The 19,497-nt window shown below is 39.1% G+C and overlaps 1 protein-coding gene across 1 annotated transcript in view; it reads right to left on the bottom strand.

Annotated features, from left to right (window-relative positions):
* Positions 1-7,792: 7,792 nt before the first annotated feature.
* Positions 7,793-19,497, bottom strand: part of LOC124776473 (transcriptional adapter 3-B) — a 42,912-nt gene continuing 31,207 nt past the window's right edge. The window contains exon 2 of the mRNA XM_047251486.1: positions 7,793-10,061. Coding sequence (XP_047107442.1) covers positions 8,531-9,943 — 1,413 coding nt within the window. The 5' untranslated portion in view covers positions 9,944-10,061 and the 3' untranslated portion in view covers positions 7,793-8,530. The remainder of the gene's footprint in view (positions 10,062-19,497) is intronic.

The following is a 19,497-nucleotide window of genomic DNA, read 5'->3' on the forward strand; positions in this document are numbered from 1 at the left end:
AGTCCGCAGCTTGTGGTCGTGTGGTAGCATTCTCGCTTCCCACGCCCGAGTTCCCGGGTTCGATTCCCGGCGGGGTCAGGGATTTTCTCTGCCTCGTAATGACTGGGTGTTGTGTGAAGTCCTTAGGTTAGTTAGGTTTAAGTAGTTCTAAGTTCTAGGGGACTGATGACCATAGATGTTAAGTCCCATAGTGCTCAGAGCCATTTGAACCATTCTAAACGTTTGGAAGAGCAAAAGGGAAATTGTAGAAGAGGAGAAACAGGATGATCAGCTGTTGCGGAGCATGCTTTCCAGCCAGGGAACCACAATATACGTTTCGAGGAGACACAAGTACTAGCGGCCACAAGCGGATATTAAGAAAGGCTCTACAGGGAGGCAATCGAAATCGCTAAACACCCAAATAATTTCAGTCGAAAGGAGGAGGGTGTGAAATTAAATGGTATATGGATGCCGGTGCTAAAGAAGATGTGTACCACCCGTCCACTACTGGGTGATATCGACGGCGACGGACAGTGGCCAATTGCACTGACGTTTTCAAAATGCGTGATGTCATGCCACGGCGTGGGAGCGCGCGGACACAGAATTTAGCGGCAGTCAGTAGCGAGCCAGTGGGTGTGTTAGACCTTCCATCGAGCTACGGACCCCCTTGAAGATGTCTCCCGCAGTCGGAGACGAAACATTGGGAATCGACACAGAATTCATCAACCGACTACGGCATAACAGCCCGGATAATTATAATGGACATGATATTTCCGGCCATGAAAGTCTACATTTTAGTATCAACCCCATCCTGTTTTGACAGGATATCATTTCTGATCACGTAGCTCATAGAACCAGTGGAGCACCAGGCTCTGACATGGTGCAATCTAGATTACCACTATAACTGTCAGATCCCCACCATAAGCTGTGCTGACAATATTCTGGACACCAGAAGCAGCACTTAGTATGAACAGTGTGACAACCGGACTTGTTTAAGTGCCAAGGAAGGGTCTTCCACCATGCCAGCATGGCCTCTCTGCAGCTGCTTGCATCAGAATGCAGTAACAGCTTTCTACTTGCTTGGACACAGATTACAGCCACCAAGCAGCTGTGCAACGTACCTCACCTTTTTGGAAGATCTGGTCCACCAGATTGCAGTGCAACAGTAGTTCTGAAAATTACTTAACAACACATCTTACATTTTTGTCATTTATGCACACTGCATTCCAGTTTCTCTTATGCTAATCCAACCTGAATTATAGAAGCCAATGGTTGGTATGTTAAATCATTACTTATTTGCTAAGGATGGCCCTCTCAATAAGTACTTGGTGTTCAGGGAGTTCAGGAGGGTAGGCAGTTTCCTACCATTAATAGATATAGGCCGCACAGATGAGAGTCGAAACCAAGATTGCACCCAAAGTCGACACACTTATTGTCATGATTTTGACGTGGTGGTTTCGACAGTACCGTTGTGTATGCTGAAGCATTTGCTCAACACTAATATGTCCTTTCTGTGCTGCTATTACCTCAATGAACTTTCCTTGCTTTTCACACATAGCCGTTACGTGCATTGAATCATCATGTAACAAAGATAACAAACTAGTAAAATAATATTGTGAAACTCATTCATCCCATTTATCCGGTGGCTTCTTCATTTGCTGTTTTGGTATATCCCTCTATACTTTGTCTTTGGAACCAAGGTCTGCCCTATGTTCTCCCAGGAAGTCTAACCCTAAAATTATGCTGACCCATAACCCACATACGGAACTAACAATAATTGCTAATGCAGTTTCACATACTCCCCCTGCTTCAATATTAATCACAGGTTGAATTCTTAATGATCTTGTGATCATGTACACAGTTTTACTTGATTTATCTGTCACCATGGTAAGCAACTGTCTCTTTTTTTTGTGTTTTTAAATAACTCAACATTCTTATCCCCATGACATGGAAAACAACAACATTCAGGACAACTCTCACTCAGTATCCTTACCTGCTTAGCAAAATAAAATTCATGAATCTCCCAATCACTTGAAGTAAAATCACATTCCCTCTTATCTTGCCAAGGTTCTCTGCTTACATCATTACCTACAATCACCTGTTGTTCACCATTTATGACTGAATGTATGTGTACCCCCTCTTTATCCACAACATTCTGAACATAATTGATACCATCAACAGCCTTCAGTGAATCCTTCACAGTATATTAAGCAAAATTATCATCTGCAGCTACACTCTGCACAATAAAATTTTTTTTTGGTATATACACCATGTGTACATGTCCATCCATGAAAACACTTGTCACTGGCTCCACTACCTGCACACAACATACATCAGTTTCAAACAGGGGAGATACCCCTGTACTTAAATCAACACCATACTTATTGCTATTCACACACTCATCCATCTCACTACAGCACATATTCAGTTCCTCTGGAATCATAGCTGATCCAGACTCTGAATTCTTAGAAGATATTAAAGCTGTATCATCATATTATTTTCATCACCTTCTACACTCTTACCATTTTCTTCATGAACTAAATTTACCTATCTCTTACAGCTCTCTAATGCTTTACTGATATAAAGTGGTGAGTTTCTCTTTCAATAACAATAAATACATAACAAATGTTACTTACACTATTATCCAAAGATATCCTGGTTGGACTGATCACATGAGCCCTCTTCTTTGTTAGGGTGTGATTATTGCCCTACAAACCACCCAAAACACTGAGAGGATTAGTAAGTGATGTAGGATCCATAAACATTCATTGAGCCAAAAAGAGCTCCACTTGTTTCCTTAAGAGTTATACAACAGTACTGCACCAGATATCCTAGTCATCAGTTAGTAACTGATTCATTTCAACAGCCATCCACCCATTGGTATATAGAACAACTTTAGGTTCAGGGTCTCTTTTTACAGGCATTTATATCATCTTTGCAATCTGGGCAGTAAAGCCAAGATCCCCTTCCTGTGACACAGAAGATTCCACCACCACACCGCACTGTGGGCAATGAAGCACATAAGGGATTACAGTACAGAGCACTAGTGGTGCTCACTGGCCCCTAACTCAGGAACCATGTCATCACCAAACCCACACCCAGCAAAAAGCTGAGTTCCCGGAGGTAGGTTACTCACCATTGTGCATGATCATACAGAATGCAATGGGCATGACAAGCATTAACCCCTTACTGAAGTAGCACCGAATTAACTTGTGGTTAGAAGGATGTCAGATTTTACTTTCTATTTATATCATGACAAAAAACCGTTTTACTACTTTAATTTGGTGTACACTTCACAAATTATCACAGTGTCTTGTCTTCACTATTTCCACATTATACAAAATAAATTTTTCAATCTTTTGTTGAAGTAATATTTCTATATTAACATTAAAATTATATTAACACTAAAATTATGTAAAATTCCTTTCTGTAGTATCCATTTTTTAAGAAAAGGATCCCACCTTCTTGAGCAAACAATTTTCAACAGTTTCACCCATAAATATTTTAGTGAATTTTCAGCTTTTGGTACATCTGATATTTTATTACAGTTCTGTCATCTGCAATTTTATGTTGTGTAATACAGTGCATGTTTGTGTGTATATTTTCACAGTCATAACAACATGGAAACCACAAAAATTGTAGATGAGAAACTGCAGCTGTCAGACACATACATGATCAACAGTATACAGACAATAAATAACAGCAGTGATAGACCACATCTTTGGAACTACTTATGAATTAGGTTTTCAACAGATTTTCCATCATCTAATTTAATTCTGATATATGTAGATAGGTACAAGTTTATAATTGCACTGATTAAATAATTTGGACCTTTATAATTTTCTAATATTTTAACAAAAATCTTCCAACTCAATTATTTGCCTTTTCAGGATCTAAAAACAACATATACTGGAGACAAACAATTAATACAGAATTTTTTTTCTTTTACCTATCCATGAACATCCCTTCCTAAATCCACATCATTCCTCTCCAAACACCTACATCACTTTTTTTTATAGCTTTTTACTTAAGACCAGCATCTATTTTATTTGTAGTTGTTACTAGTGAGATTCATGATGATGTATTTCTGCAGGCCATTAGGTACTTACGTTAGTCAAATTATGTCTAGGGGGCAACACAGATTCATGGAATTTCCACATGATGCCAGAGATTATGTCAATGTCTGTGACTAAAGAACACTGGTAGTGATGCTGATTTCATTAGATGATGGATGACTCATTTATTTCTCTGTTGCCTTTCAGCATTAAGCACTCATTTCCATGTACCACTGAGGAAGGAGCTGCTGCCCCAGTTCAAGTTGTTACACATTCTGATGTCAATTGCTTCTTTTATGGCAGAATCCCTGTAGGTAGATGCATAGGATAATGCTTCTTCATCAAACATAGTCATATGTTAAGTGATGAGCTTCCAGATGTTCAGCTGATTTGTTGTTTCCATTTTCCACATAATATTTTGATTTTCTATATATTTTTCTTCAGGTACTGGAGTTTTCCTACGATGTGTATTTGCTGCCTGGACTCCAACAGAGAGATCACATAATCATATGCTTGTCCATGAGGCTGTACACGAAGAATAAATAATGACTCATGCTAATCTACTTGGCTTTCATAATTATGGAAATTACTACCAGATAACTTCAAATTTCACAGTTTACATTTCTTTAGTTTCTCTTGATAGTTTTCGGCTATTGTACTTCTCGCTCACATTCCATATAAGAAAACGAACCCCAAGAAAAATGCTAGATACACCAAAATTGATGTTTTCATATTCTGCTTACTTTTTATCCATAACTTTGAATATTTTAGCAGACAGTGAATTTTTTAAACATTCATAATTTTTATGTGCATTTGTTTCTTATTGCTTTAAGGACTAGTCTTACATTCTACAAAAATAAAATGAGCAGTAGCATAGAACAGAGAGTGTTTGTCCTTTTGCTTTTTAATAAAATCCAATTTCTTCCTCACTGCAGTAATTTTATTGCATATTTTGTCTGGCAACTAGTGTCTCCATAAAAATTTGTGTTCCAAAAGGTGAACTACTTAAAACGTATATATTAACTACTTAATTTCTGAGTCATAATGTTCGCATTTTTTTCTCGCTTCTCTGGCCACAGATGTGGACCCCAGTGGTTTTCCACCTGCATACTTCTCTATTCTTTGTGGCGCTCTTCTACTGTTTGTTCTAGCATCCTCGAACGTTTGGGTAAATGGTATGAGGAATATCTATGATAGCTAACAACAAACAAGATGTAATTTTACGTATTTCAGCTCATGTCAAACATCTGCTATGATTACTGTACTAACACAGCTGCTACTAACATGAAGTCAGCAGAGTAAACACCAGCTCATAATTAAACTCATTATCCAGAGGGTACATACAATTTTTTTTCCATTCGGTTCTGTATAACACTCCAAATTAAGTCAGACAATGTATCACTGGATATATGAACCAAGTTTCTTTACTGGCGACAGTCAGTAACAGCATTCCAGGTGTTTTTTTTCCATTCAAATATTTACTCAAGTGATTATGTTACTAAGAAAGGACAGTGGGCTTTAGTCCCCACTGTCAGCTTAACTATAAAAGTCAAAATATTTATTCATTCTCTCTACACAATCTGTTTGAAATTATGATTTTTCCCCCCTCTGGAAGATATGCGAGAGAATTCATCTTCAGATGTGTATGAAGCTTGGTAGTTTCTATGTCAACAATTGCAACATTTATAACTGGCAAAAGTGTACCTTTAACAAGACAGCATTGTTGTATGGAAAATTTTACATCATCAATTTAGAGACCAATTTTCTTAAGAGAACACTGATTATAATATAAAAACCATAGAGTAAACACAAACAACTCTACTGTGAAATTTTGAGAGAACTGTCGGATATCGGTAACTTGTTGCTACGATATTTCATCACAGTCTTCTGGCCATCTTCACATATATACTGGGTAAGGTACACTGTCCTCCACTAGAAATTAGCACCTGTGTAAGTCATTCCACAGACATTACCTGAGTATATGTGGTTCTGCTCCAAGTCTTTGTACTGCTCCAACCGCTCCCAGTGATGTCAACTTAGCAGTATCAGATCGATCAGTTCAGTTAACTCACAGAAAGAAGTCAATTAGCCAGAGAACAAGGTTTCCAGATGACAGGGTACTTTGTGGTAGGCCTATCTAAATGGAAACCAGTGTGTGACTGATAGTCATCAGACAGCTGTATTTCCACTGATTCTTTGAACAAATCCTGGAAGTTTGATGTACGGGCCACAATTTTCATTTCATTATAATTAACCAAATAGCCAGTAGAAACACAGTGTTCGGCAACAACAGCTTTGTTAGTTTGGAAGAGATGCATATATTGCTGGTGCTCCACAAAGTGCTTCTGAACTGTACACATAATTTTCCTTATGTAAGATTTGACAGACTTGCTCTGAATCCTACAAAAGCCTATCTTATGAAGCAAGAAGTTCTCTTTGAAAGATACTAGAAATACAAAAACTTCTGCTGCTGGGGGAAAAACTATATAAACCAATGTTTCTCCAGTGCTACACCTATTTCTGTCGAAGCATCCCCAACATATAGTGGGTAGCCTCAAAGGCCTCATTCTTTTCCTTGGTCTGTGCTTAACACATCTGTAGCACAATCTGTATTTGAAAAGACCAGTACACAATTTGATGATGTTCCAAATCTGCCTGGATCTTGTCTAATACAGCATGGCCTTGACGAATTAATGTACTGAGACTGCCCACTGTCTTTCCAGAATGTTGGAAACAAGTAGCCTGTAAATATACATCACCTTTTGTCATGTCTATGGTAAATTTTACATTTTGACATTTAAGAAACACTTGGACACTGTCCAAACCATGAAGCCAAACTATCCATGTATAGTCAATACATTGTCATAATACTGTCAGTTTTAAAACAGCTGAATGTAGTGCACACTCTCAAATTCAGTCAGAAAATAGTTGGGCATCACAAGATATGAGGGACTGCTACTGTGATGCCATTAGATTCTTCACAAAAGTAGTCATTAAATGAAAAGTACACTGGGAAAAGAGTGGGCTGATATTGGTCCGTTGCAAACCAGTCATCTACAAGCTGTACAGAGTCCTCCAAAAGAACTTTTGTAAAAACTGAAGAAAGAAAAAAAAATGAAAACCGTTTTTCAGCCTCAGTGACTACAGTCTCCTGATTCAATCTGCTGATAACATCAGGAGAATTATTTGTGTGTTCCAAACATTCTTAAAATGCACATGAGTAAAGAGACCAAATAGGAACAAAAATACGTTGTCTCAGTCTCTTAGTGACCTCCTTTGGAAGAGAGCTCACAGTTGAAGGAGCCCAAGTTTTACTCACTGTGTGATTAGTCAGGACCTTATTGATCCTGTGGTCCACTGAATCACAACTGAACTCATTAATATAGTCATTCCATGGCATGAGCCACCAACAACACCACTTTTAAATTTTTCCAGTTTTCTCAATCAACAATATATTTGCTGGAAATGCCCCCATTGCTTGATAATTTGAGATATTCTACATGATTCAGATACCACTGCACATGAAAACAATAGTGAAACAAAAGGTGTTCCCATAACTCAATTGGAGGCTGGTTTCTAGATTCATTATCGGTAAGTTTGATAAAGATGTGAATATTACAGAAATACTCCATGAACTCAAATGGAAAACCCTGGAGAGAAGATGATGTTCTATTCACAGAATACCAGTGAGAAAATTTAGAGAACTGGCATTGGACATTTCAGGAGAATTATCAACAAAAAACACACTGTAACAGACATACATTTACATTTTTTTTTTTTTATTTTTGTACATAAACTGAGAAATGGCAGAAAAAAACTGTAGTTAACACAATGCAGCTACCACAGCACAGTCACATGCAATCTCATACACACAAATGTGAGCTGCATTATCAAGTTTCTAGCAAAGTGCAGAAATAGTGTTGCAACTAATGAAAAAGATATCACAAGTAACTTTTAAATGTATTCTCATTATCTATGTTCCATACAAATGTCTCAATGTTTCTTTACTCCATGCAGCAATGTATTAATTTTATATGCATCAAAAACTTTGACCTTTAATTATTGAAAAATGAGAAAGGCAATTACAGAAATGTTTCTCTGTAAATAGAATCTAAAAACCAATTCACGAAAATAGTAATGGCACAATGCTGTTTCCCACACACTAATATATTATCACATAGAAATATCTGGAGAGTGCTTGAAGCAAGTTCTATGGTATAAAAAATTTGTCGAACTATAAAAGAGAAATTAAAAGAATTATGATGCCTTTTCAACTAATCTAGAAAATCATAAAGCACAAAATAACTCGAGATCATAACATTCACTGTATTACTAAAAGGTATAAATTAAGTTTTTGTTTATGAGCAATATTACATATTTTAATCACACGAACAGGCACACTTCGTACCAGAATTTTTTTCCAATACTGTTACACACTTCTGTAACTTTTTTATACTTCAAAACATCATTCTATAACTCAAATTAAGCCTATATCTCTACAGAGAGTCCAAGCTCATCAAAATTGCATCTCTATCTTTAAGAGCCTTCCATACTGCATCTTGTTCCTTTTTTGACAGTGGTTTCTTCTTCTGCTTTGCTGAAGTGACCTTGCGATACATCTCTAGAACTTCATTATCTGCTTGTTGCAATTTTCTTTTTAGATCCTGCCTTACCATTTCCTCATTTGCAAGTCTTAAAAGTCTCTTTAACTGTTGAACATTATGTGCATTTACTAACTTTAATTCTTCTTGACATCTTTTTAACTCTTGTAAAATTTCATCATCCTCTGGATCTGGACTTTCATCAAATTCAAATATGCCTTGTTCTTCAAGCTCTTTTCTAACAATTCTTTCAAAATTGGCTGCACCACTAACAGCAAAATTTCTAAAAAGACCTGAGCGAGGTGCTGCATTTTCCCCACTCCTGCATTTTTTTGGGTCAAAAGGTTCAGAAAGTGGCACCATAATATTCTCTTCCATCAATGCAGAAATGAGGCGCTGTGTTAGCGGCCCTGACGCAGGTGTTGAACCTGTTGTCCCATCACCAGGTTTTTCTGCCTTCTTTAGCAAGTTATTAACCTCTGCATTATTACCATTTGATTTACTTTTACTATCATTACTGGATGCCTCCTGCTCCTCCATTAAATCTTCTTGACTCCAGCGCAGGCTATAATGGCGTCCAAGTGGTGGAATTTTATAGTATTCACTATCATTTTCATGTTCTTGTATTAGTTCTTCAAGCAATTTAACATCTTCTGGAGTTATATCAGCACAATAGGGTTCAACAGATGCCCAAAATTTATTTGGTGTGTCATTTTTTGGAAGCACAATTTTAGGTGCCTCCATTTTGCTCAAGTCTTGTTGATCATGTTCAGGAAGAGGTAAGGGTGACTGGCTCAAAGTTGCACTAGGCACATGTTTTACCTTCGTGAATTTAATAGGAAGAGGAGCTTGTGCTACCTCACTCCTGATTTTACCAGGCATTTCTTTAAGCTTTTTCACTGGTCTATCTTGCAATTTGATCTTTTTCCCTGGTGAAAGAGGTGGTTTGTTAATCGAGAGCTTCCCTTTTTTATCCCTCTTTTCTTCGGCATTACTAAGGACTTGTATCTCTTCTCTCAACACCCTGCTTCGTACAACAACAGCTGAAAGTAATGCCTCCAGTTCAAGTTGTAGAGCGTCTAGATCATCCATACCAACTCCCTCTTCTTCTGTACGACTGAGTATAGCAGAATAACGTGGTAGAGTTCTGCTATTATCCATTGTTTTAAGGAGTGGGAATGATAATACTGGCTCTTTTGATGGTGACTCAGGTACTTCAACAGGTTTCATCTTCGTGCTGCTTTTACTGGAATCCTTAAGCTTACCACTACCCTTTTTGGGACTTTGTTTGCCCTTCGTAGATATCATTTTCTTCACTATATGTTATTAGTCTGTTCAAGGCGTAGATACACTTACTTGCAGAAGCCACACACATTCAGCTGTTTCACTAAATATCTGTCAAAATCACCACACTACCACAGCACACCTGTAACAAGAAATACAAAGATTTCTTGAAAACCAAGTTACCACACATATTTAAAACAGTCTGTTAACACGAAATAAAAATAGAAAAGCAATATTAAAACAGCTTCTTACCACTAAATAACTGGTCAAATAATCGATACCAATTTGATACCAATGATATTTAACATTACAACAAGAAAAAGTTTGCCACAGGCAAATAGCCAGATCTTAGAAGACTTTACATGAAACATGTACCTCGCTGTCAGAACTAATCAGTAATTTCTGAGAAAAAATAACACTTTTGTTTAAATAAACACATACATTCACTTGTACACCACAGGATGTAGATAGGCTGACCTCCTTTCTAATTGATGAGCATCCTATTTTTATTGAATAACAGTTCCCATGTTCAAATTACGCTTACATACACATTCATTTTAACGCTTTTCTAAATAAGTGAAAAATGTTACAAACCAATAAAGTTTCAGCAGCACTATGTACCGCACCATGGAAAATAAATGTGAATTAACACATTAGTTGTTTGGTATAGACTGGTAACTCCCATACTTCAATTCCTTACATAATCAGAAATGAACTCCCTTATATAAATCAGCTCACAATGTCTGTTTACAAATTATGTTTAAAGTTTGCTGGAAGTTGCTAAACCTTCATTGAGTGATATATGTGGATACTCTCTGCAAAATTTGTTGCAAATGTAGTTAGTAATATAGTAAATTAAAATATCATGCCTGATGCTGAAGTTTTACCACACAGACAGCTAAAATGAAGCAAGCTGTGAACTTTTTTCATTTCATTATTTTTTGGGGTGTGCCAGTGAGAAAAAGTTTCTAAAATGGTGTGTAAAATTTGTTAGAAGTTGATAAGTTCTTTCGTTCTCAAATGCTTGCTGAATGCAGTCTGTGTAATTTGTGTGCCTTGAATTAACTGTCTAAAGATATATACACACTTTCTAACTTAAATACTTCTATTGCTGTGTGCACCGAAAGATTGTAGATCTTAATGAGTAGATTATGACACCATTTCAAATTTTTAAATTCAGTCAATAATTTTATAAAATACTAAAAACCAAATTTTTGTTGTTAGACAGGAAACCTGTAACTGAGACCAGATTACTAGTTCAGCCATTCAGTAATATAGATTGTTACTATTTTACAGAGAAAAACTAAACTGTGGGCAGTTACACACTTTAATCTTGAATTTATGTGAATATGGATTTAAATAATCATATACAGTTGAATATGGCATTAAGCAGCATCTCAGGGCCTATGCAATGAGACCTTGTTTATTTAAATCTGCCGACTGCCTTGAGGATTGTAATTTTTGCATCGAGTAGTGATTTGCATACTAACAATTGCACATCTGGGACGGGAACAATGACAGCTGCAGCCAATGACGAAAGAGGTAGCTGGGGAGGATCAAACTAGCTAGAGAAAGGAGAATGAATATTGTCGATACCAAAGAACACAGCCACTTTATTGGCAGATAAGGAAGAGTAAGGCTGTGGTTAAATTTTTACTTTTGAGTGCCATACAGCCACTTGTCTGCAAGGTCGTGGGACTTCATAATATTTCACACGTGATGTTAAGTTGCGACTCTGAAAGTTTGTACTTTCATTTGCTGATAGAATTTGAGGACTAAACCAATGAATGTTTACCTGAAGCGTATTTGGTTTGTAGTAAATCTCTCATTCACTGGCTACAGTTATAGTTACAAAATTTAACTGATAGTTAGCAGCATCTTTCGCAACCAACGGCTGCTTCGTCAGGAAAGAGGGAAGGAGAGGGAAAGACGAAAGGATGTGGGTTTCAAGGGAGAGGGTAAGGACTCATTCCAATCCCGGGAGCGGAAAGACTTGCCTTAGGGGGAAAAAAGGACGGGTACACACTCGCACGCATGCACATATCCATCCACACATATACAGACACAAGCAGACATATTCAAAGGCAAAGAGTTTGGGCAGAGATGTCAGTCGAGGCGGAAGTGCAGAGGCAAAGATGTTGTTGAATGACAGGTGAGGTATGAGTGGCGGCAACTTGAAATTAGTGGAGATTGAGGCATGGTGGATAACGGGAAGAGAGGATATATTGAAGGACAAGTTCCCATCTCCGGAATTCGGATAGGTTGGTGGTAGTGGCAAGTATCCAGATAACCCGGACAGCGTAACACTGTGCCAAGATGTGCTGGCCGTGCACCAAGGCATGTTTAGCCACAGGGTGATCCTCATTACCAACAAACACTGTCTGCCTGTGTCCATTCATGCGAATGGACAGTTTTTTTTTTGTCGGATTGCTGATTCCAACTCCTGCAAATGGTTGACTGTGGATCATCATCCCAGAAACCATTCTTGATAAGGGAAGAAAAACAGCACAATTCGAGAATCCAGAATAATCATCGAACTACATCCTTTTAGACAAGTGACAAAGCACATTGGTGAGGCTAATCGGTCAGTAGCTGTCGGTGGGTGTGGGGATTTTGCCTGGTTCAAGGACTGATATGATGATACTATCTCCACCATGAAGTAAAAACACCTTCTAGCCCAAAATAATTGAAAACCCTGAGTAGATGGAGTCTGAGTCACATTAAGATTTTGGATCATCTTATTATGAACCAAATCAGGGCTTGGTGCTGTATTGTGTGATGTGTTGACACCCTGAAGCAGTTCAGAGACAGTGAAATGTTCATAATATAACAGTTTAGGAGAGTGGGATAGATAAAGGTTCACAAGAAGCAGGTGTACCATTCCCAACATCCCTTCTTGCTGCATTAAACTAGGTAGCAAGCCTTTGAACGGAGCAGTTTAAAAGCAATGAAAGAGGTCTCTGAAAGATGTCACTTCAGATACTGCAAAGCCCATCAACAGTCACGAATAGTTATTGCACTATCTTTAGTCCACCATGGTACTGGATGCAGGTGGACGGCGCCCATAGAAAGAGGGATTGCAGTTCCAGTGGCATAGGTGACTGCATATGAGACCACCCACAACCTTGTCAATGCAAACTGAAAGAGCAGGCCCAAAAGGTGACAGACATGGTATACAACTACAAGCCGGCACTTCGGAGCGCCCAACATGGCAACTGGCCCCATTAGGTGGTGACAAGGAAGTGACAGGATCATCAGAATGTGGATACTGTCACAAAGTGTATTGTGCAGTAACCAATGTATCGAAGCTATGAGACTGGAGGAAAAAGACTGTATTGCCAACATGGGAAAATATGCCACTGGCACCAGCTGAAGAGGGTTAGTCAATCACAAGTGCCCTAGTAGGTGACTTTGTACTCCCCACATGGCTGTTATGCATCGAAATCCCCAAGTAGGGGAAAAGCAGGCAGAGCTGTCAAATTAGGGTGGCTATCATAAGATAAGATGTGCCTTGCTAAATGTAAATAAATGGTAAAAATAGTGATTGCATGGTTCGTTCACATTTGCACTTCTATTGCTTCCATTGTGGTAAAGAGTGAAATCCCCTCACTGATGACGTATGTGCGAACCAATCAGAGCCCTTAAGGTGCTCTCTCAGGGCCAGCACTGTTTCAATAAAATGCACAATAAAGTGACAATAAATCCACTACAGTTCCACTGATCTGCCATGTTAAGGATGTCCTGTTTAGGTGTGAAGGGGCCAATGGTACTGGTCATGTCCCATGATCAGTTTTGCTGTTAGAGGACTGAGATGCTTGCTAGGACTTATCAGTAATGGGGGGTAGGAACTCAAGAGAAGATGGCAGCCCTTGGGCCCATAGTCACTGACTCCTTCAGCCACTGGTTGTTCGTTGGTCTGTAGATTTCTCGAGAGAGGGTTCTCTAAAGGGAGACCCATCACCGTAGACACTGGCGGAGGATTGATTGGTTGGTTGGTTGGTTGGTTGGTTGGTTGGCTGGTTTGGGGTACAAAGGGACCAAACTATAGGGTCATCAGTCCCTTTTTCATGATGCAAACAACGCTCAAGGTAAAACAACACCCAAAGTACGTTTGGGAAAGTAAAAGGGGGAAGAGGAATGGGGAACCAGACCTAAAAAAAAAAAAAAAAAAAAAAAAAAAAAAAAAAAAAAAAAGAATGGTACGAACAAAAATGGGGAAAACATACACTACAAGAAAAAGTAGCAGAAGATATTAAAACCAAAGAGCAGATGGTCTGGGCTGACTAATCACAAGAATAAAAGAGGATGAGCCAGCCACTCTGCAGCACACTAAAATGTCCACCCCGACAAGACAAGATGAACACACGTAGGGAAAAGATGAACACCAAGACAAACAAGTGCAAAGAAAGGGTGACAGAGTTTGGAGGCCTCGAACAGAAGGCCAAATGCCCACCCTTAGATGGTATGATAAAAAAAAACCCTCATGAATAAAACATAAAACTAAATCTGCTGTTGAGGCATTGTCGTCCAACACCAAAGATAGGGTGCTGTGAAGGTTGAAAGTCCGCCGCAGAGCGGCTAAAATTAGGCAGTCCAGCAAGATGTGGATGACAGTCATATGGTAGCCACAGTGGCACTGAGGTGGGTCCTCGCGATGGAGGAGGTAACCATGTGTTAGCCATGTATGGCCAATGCGGAGCCAGCAAAGGACAACAGATTCCCTGCGAGTGGCTTGCATGGAAGACGGCCACACATTCGTCATCTCCTTGACAGTGCGAAGTTTAGTTGGTGTACTCAGGGTGCAACCATTCAGTATTCCAGTTCCCGAAAACTTTGCGGCGAAAGATCGCCATTGCAATGGGAATTCACCATCGCTCCAGATGCAGTTGAAGATGGCAAGGAGGCGGTGGTGGGAATCCGGTGACAGATATTTCAGCATGTGTGAATGGATGCGGTCTGGGCTAGGGGATGTGTCAGAACAGTCGGCAAGGTCACTGAGGAATTCCCACTGACTGAAGGAAGCATTATAAGGTTCAGGGTGGAGTGGAGCAAAAGATAGGTGTTGTCATTCTACCCTCTGTTTGAAGAGACAAAAGGTGAGGTGGTAATTCTGAGACCCAGAAATGTAACCATAATGCTCAGCAAGAAGCTCTATGATTACATCTGGATTGGCCAACACAGCTCCATTTGTGGAAATTCCAGGTACACCTGCAGGGTTCTGTGGTCCAAACATGGAAGGGGGAAGTTCGTCTTCCAATGGTGGACACATAGCATTCCCAACACTCCTGCTTCCTTCGTTTGATGAGGAGGCGAGCCTCGGGCACAGAGCCGTTTAGGCGTTTGAATACAATGAGGTTCTCCAGGGACGGGTGGCGCTTATGATATTGGAGGCCCGCCTACGGTCTCTAATGGCTGCAGCTGTTTCTGGCAACAAGCAAGGGACTGATTTCCGCCGGGGGCAACTGGAGGAACAATGAATTGCTCATTCAACTGCGGCAACAATGGTATTAGTGACGACATGGTTCACTTCATAGATGGTGGCATGCAACGGATACTCAATGATGTGGAAGTGTCCCATTCAGCCTTGGGAAGAACCCACCTGGGCAAGTGTCATGAGAAGGGACACTGGGGAAGGACAGGAAGAGTGGAAAGTGGTCACTAACACACAAGTTGTCATGTGCTCTCCAGTGGACAGGTGGGAGAAGGCCAGAATGCAAACTGAGAGATCAATGGCCAAATATGTGCCATTTGCCACACTGAAATGTGTGGGGGCACCTGTATTTAGGAGACAAAGGTCCAGTTGGGTTAGTAGGTTCTCAATATCTTTGCCACAGCCAGTAAGCCTTGGCGGGAGGGGGGGGGGGGGCGGCGTGCAATGCTCCCAAAGTAGAAGCCCAGTGGAATAACCTTAGATGATGGGTGTAACAGCATCATCGATTGCAATGTCATCATGGGGGCAGCATAAGAAGATAGCAAGGGAACAGGGTCTAGTCTTTCATATTTAGTTTAGCCTCATGGTAAATAGCCTGTCCATGGTCTTGTACTCCATAATTTCCTGCTCCTTTTGGAGTACCGGATAGTCCGACGAGCAGCGAGAACAATGCTCTCCACAGTTCACACATGTGGGAAGAGGTGCACATGGCAAATTCAGATGCAGCGAATGTCCACAGATGTGGCGCTGGAATTGCACCGGGAGAACATGTGCATGAATTTCCAGCACTTAAAGCACTGCATAGGGGGAGGGACATAGGGTTTGACATCACATCAGTACACAATCACCTTGACCTTTTCAGGTAATGAATCACCCTCAAAGGCCAAGATGGTTGGTTGGTTGGTTGGTTGGTTGGTTGGTTGGTTTAAAAGAGGCGGGGAAGGACCAAATTATGAGGTCATCGGTCCCCTGTTCCTAATAAAACAATGCCACAGGTGTTACAATAAAACAGACGAGACATATAACACAAAACGGAAAGAAAGGAGAAACCACAAGAACGAAGGAAATGCAAGGAACACTAAAAGGAACAAAAGAGGACAAGAAAACAGAGAGACACCAGAAACAGAAGAGAGTAAAACAAGAAAGCAGATTACAGATACCCAGACTTGTCAACAGTGGTCGACAAGAGGTTCATGAACTTACACCACTTATTGCCTGAACCGCCCATTTATGAGCTAAAAATATCCTTTTACAATGGGAAGAGTTACCCCAAAATATAATACCATGTGACATAAGCGAATGAAACTACACAAAGTACACTAATTTTCATGTTGAACAATCACTCACTTCAGATACCGTTCGAATAGTAAAATGGCAGCATTAAGTCTTTGAACAAGATCCTGAACATGGGCTTTCCATGACAGTTTACGATCTATCTCAACACCTAGAAATTTGAACTCTTCAGTTTCACTAATCATATGCCCATTCTGTGATATTAAAACACCAGATTTTGTTGAATTGTGTGTTAGAAACTGTAAAAACTGAGTCTTACTGTGATTTAGCTTTATTTTATTTTCTATAAACCGTGAACATAGGTCATGAACTGCACTATTTGAAACTGAGCCAATGTTGCACACAACATCCTTTACTACCAAGCTAGTGTCATCAGCAACACAAATATTTTAGAGTTACTCGTAACACTAGAGGGCATAACATTTATATAAATAAGGAACAGGAGTGGCCCCAACACTGATCCCTGTGGCAACCCCCACTTGACCGTACCCCACTCAGACCCCACATCAAAGCCATTGTGAATAATCACCTTTTGTTGTCCATTGCTAACGTAAGAGGTGACCTAATTGTGAGCTACTCCTCATATTCCATGATGGTCCAACTTCTGGAGCAATATTTTGTCATCAACACAGTCAAATGCCTTAGTTAAATCAAAAAATACGCCTAGCGTTTGAAACCTTTTGTTTAACCCATTCAGTACCTCACAGAGAAAAGATAATATAGCATTTTCAGTTGTTAAACGACTTCTAAAGCTGAACTCTACATTTGATAGTAAATTGTGTGATATAAAATGGTCAATTATCCTTACATACATAGCCTTTTCAACAACTTTAGCAAACACTGACGGCATAGAAATAGGTCTAAAATTATCTACATTATCCCCTTCTCCCTTTTTATAAAGCAGCTTTACTACTGTGTACTTTAATGGTTCAGTAAGCTAACCATTCCTAAAGGAAAAATTATAAATATGGCTAAATACAGGGCTAACATGTGCAGCACAATACTTTAATATTCTGCTAGGCACTCCATCATAACTATGAGAGTCCTTAGTCTTCAGTGATTTAATTACTGACTCAATCTCCTCCTCGTCTGTATCACAGAGGAGTAATTCAGACATCAATCTCGGAAAGGCATTTTCCAAGAAAGTTATATTATTCCCTGCAGAAACTAAATTTTTATTTAATTTACCAGAAATGTTCAGAAATGATTGTTAAATGCTGTACATATATCTGATTTATCAGTAACATAAATATTTTTATTATGAACTGACTTTATATCGTTGACCTTGTGCTGCTGACCAGACACTCCTTCACAACTGACCATATGGTTTTAATTTTATCCTGTGAATTAGCTATTCTATTTGCATACCACATAGTCTCTGCCTCCCTAATAACATTTTAAGCACCTTACAATACTGTTTGTAATGGGCTACTGTAGCTTGATTGTGACTACTTCTAACATTTTGATATAATTCCTGCTTTGTTTTACATGATATCCTTATCCCACTAGTTAGCCATCTGGGCTGCTTATTACTGCTAGTATCCCATTTAGAAAGTTCTAATGAAAGCAACTCTCAAATAGTTTGAGAAATGTGTTAAGGAAAGCATTATATTTATCATCTATGTCATCGGCACTATAAACATCCTGCCACTCTTGTTCTTTGACAAGGTTTAAAAAACTCTCTATTACTGTTGGATTATCTTTCCTACATAGTTTGTAATTACAAGTGACATTTATTTGGGTACAAAAGCCTTTTAGTGTTAAAATTTGTGCATCATGGTCTGGAAGGCCATTCACCCTTTTACTAACAGAATGGACATCTAGTAATGAAGAATAAATAAAAATATTGTCCATGTCTGTGCTACTGTTCCCCTGTATCCTAGTTGGAAAAAACACAATCTGCATCAGATAATATGAATTTAGGAGATCAACAACATCTTTTTTCTTGCACCATCATATACAAAATTTATATTGAAGTCACCACATATAAATAATTTCTGGTACTTCCTACAAAGTGAATCAAGAACCATCTCTAGCTTGAGCAGAAATGCTCTGAAGTCAGAGTTAGGAGACCAATAAACAACAACAATTATAAGTTTAGTTTCACTAAATTCAACTGTCCCTGCACAAAATTCAAATATCTGTTCAGTGCAGTGCCGTGATACATCTACGGACTCAAATGAAATACTGTTTTTTTACGTACATAGCCACTCCTCCACTCTGCAAGGAACTCCTTGAAAAACAGCCAGCTAATCTGTATACTGGTAAAGGAAGCCTTTGAATTGTCAAATTATTTAAGTGGTGCTCTGACATACCAATAATTTCAGAGTCAATATCATAAGCAGTTCACCTTTATCTCTAATATCTCTTATATTTTGATGAAATATGCTAATTCCTTCTCTACCTGGAAACATGACTTCATCTGAAGGTGTAACGCATATCGAAAAGACAGATTAAATGCCATAGGAGGGGAGTGTTCAATGCAACTTTTGAACACAGTTTTCCGAATACTGTCTTGAGCAGCTAGTTCGACAACCCACACACAGTGGAAATATTTTTGACCTTATAGCTTCAAACAGGCATGATCTTATTGGCAGTGTTAATGTAGTAAGTTAGAGGGACTTCCTTTAAGCAGGTATACTTATCAGCTGACTTCAGTCTAAAAAAAGGTGCAGCTCTAACACAAACTACTACAGGAATTTTTCCATGAGTGACCCCTCCACCAACCACTACACTGTCACCTATGCACAGTCACAATGTTACCTGGAATACTCTCTTTGAAATTCTAATGGTAGCTGGGGTATAATACAGGAAGCAAAAGACTCCTCACAACTTGTAAAGAAATCAGATGGCA

This window comes from Schistocerca piceifrons, chromosome 2 (assembly GCF_021461385.2).
Source record: "Schistocerca piceifrons isolate TAMUIC-IGC-003096 chromosome 2, iqSchPice1.1, whole genome shotgun sequence".
NCBI classification, from domain to species: domain Eukaryota; kingdom Metazoa; phylum Arthropoda; class Insecta; order Orthoptera; family Acrididae; genus Schistocerca; species Schistocerca piceifrons.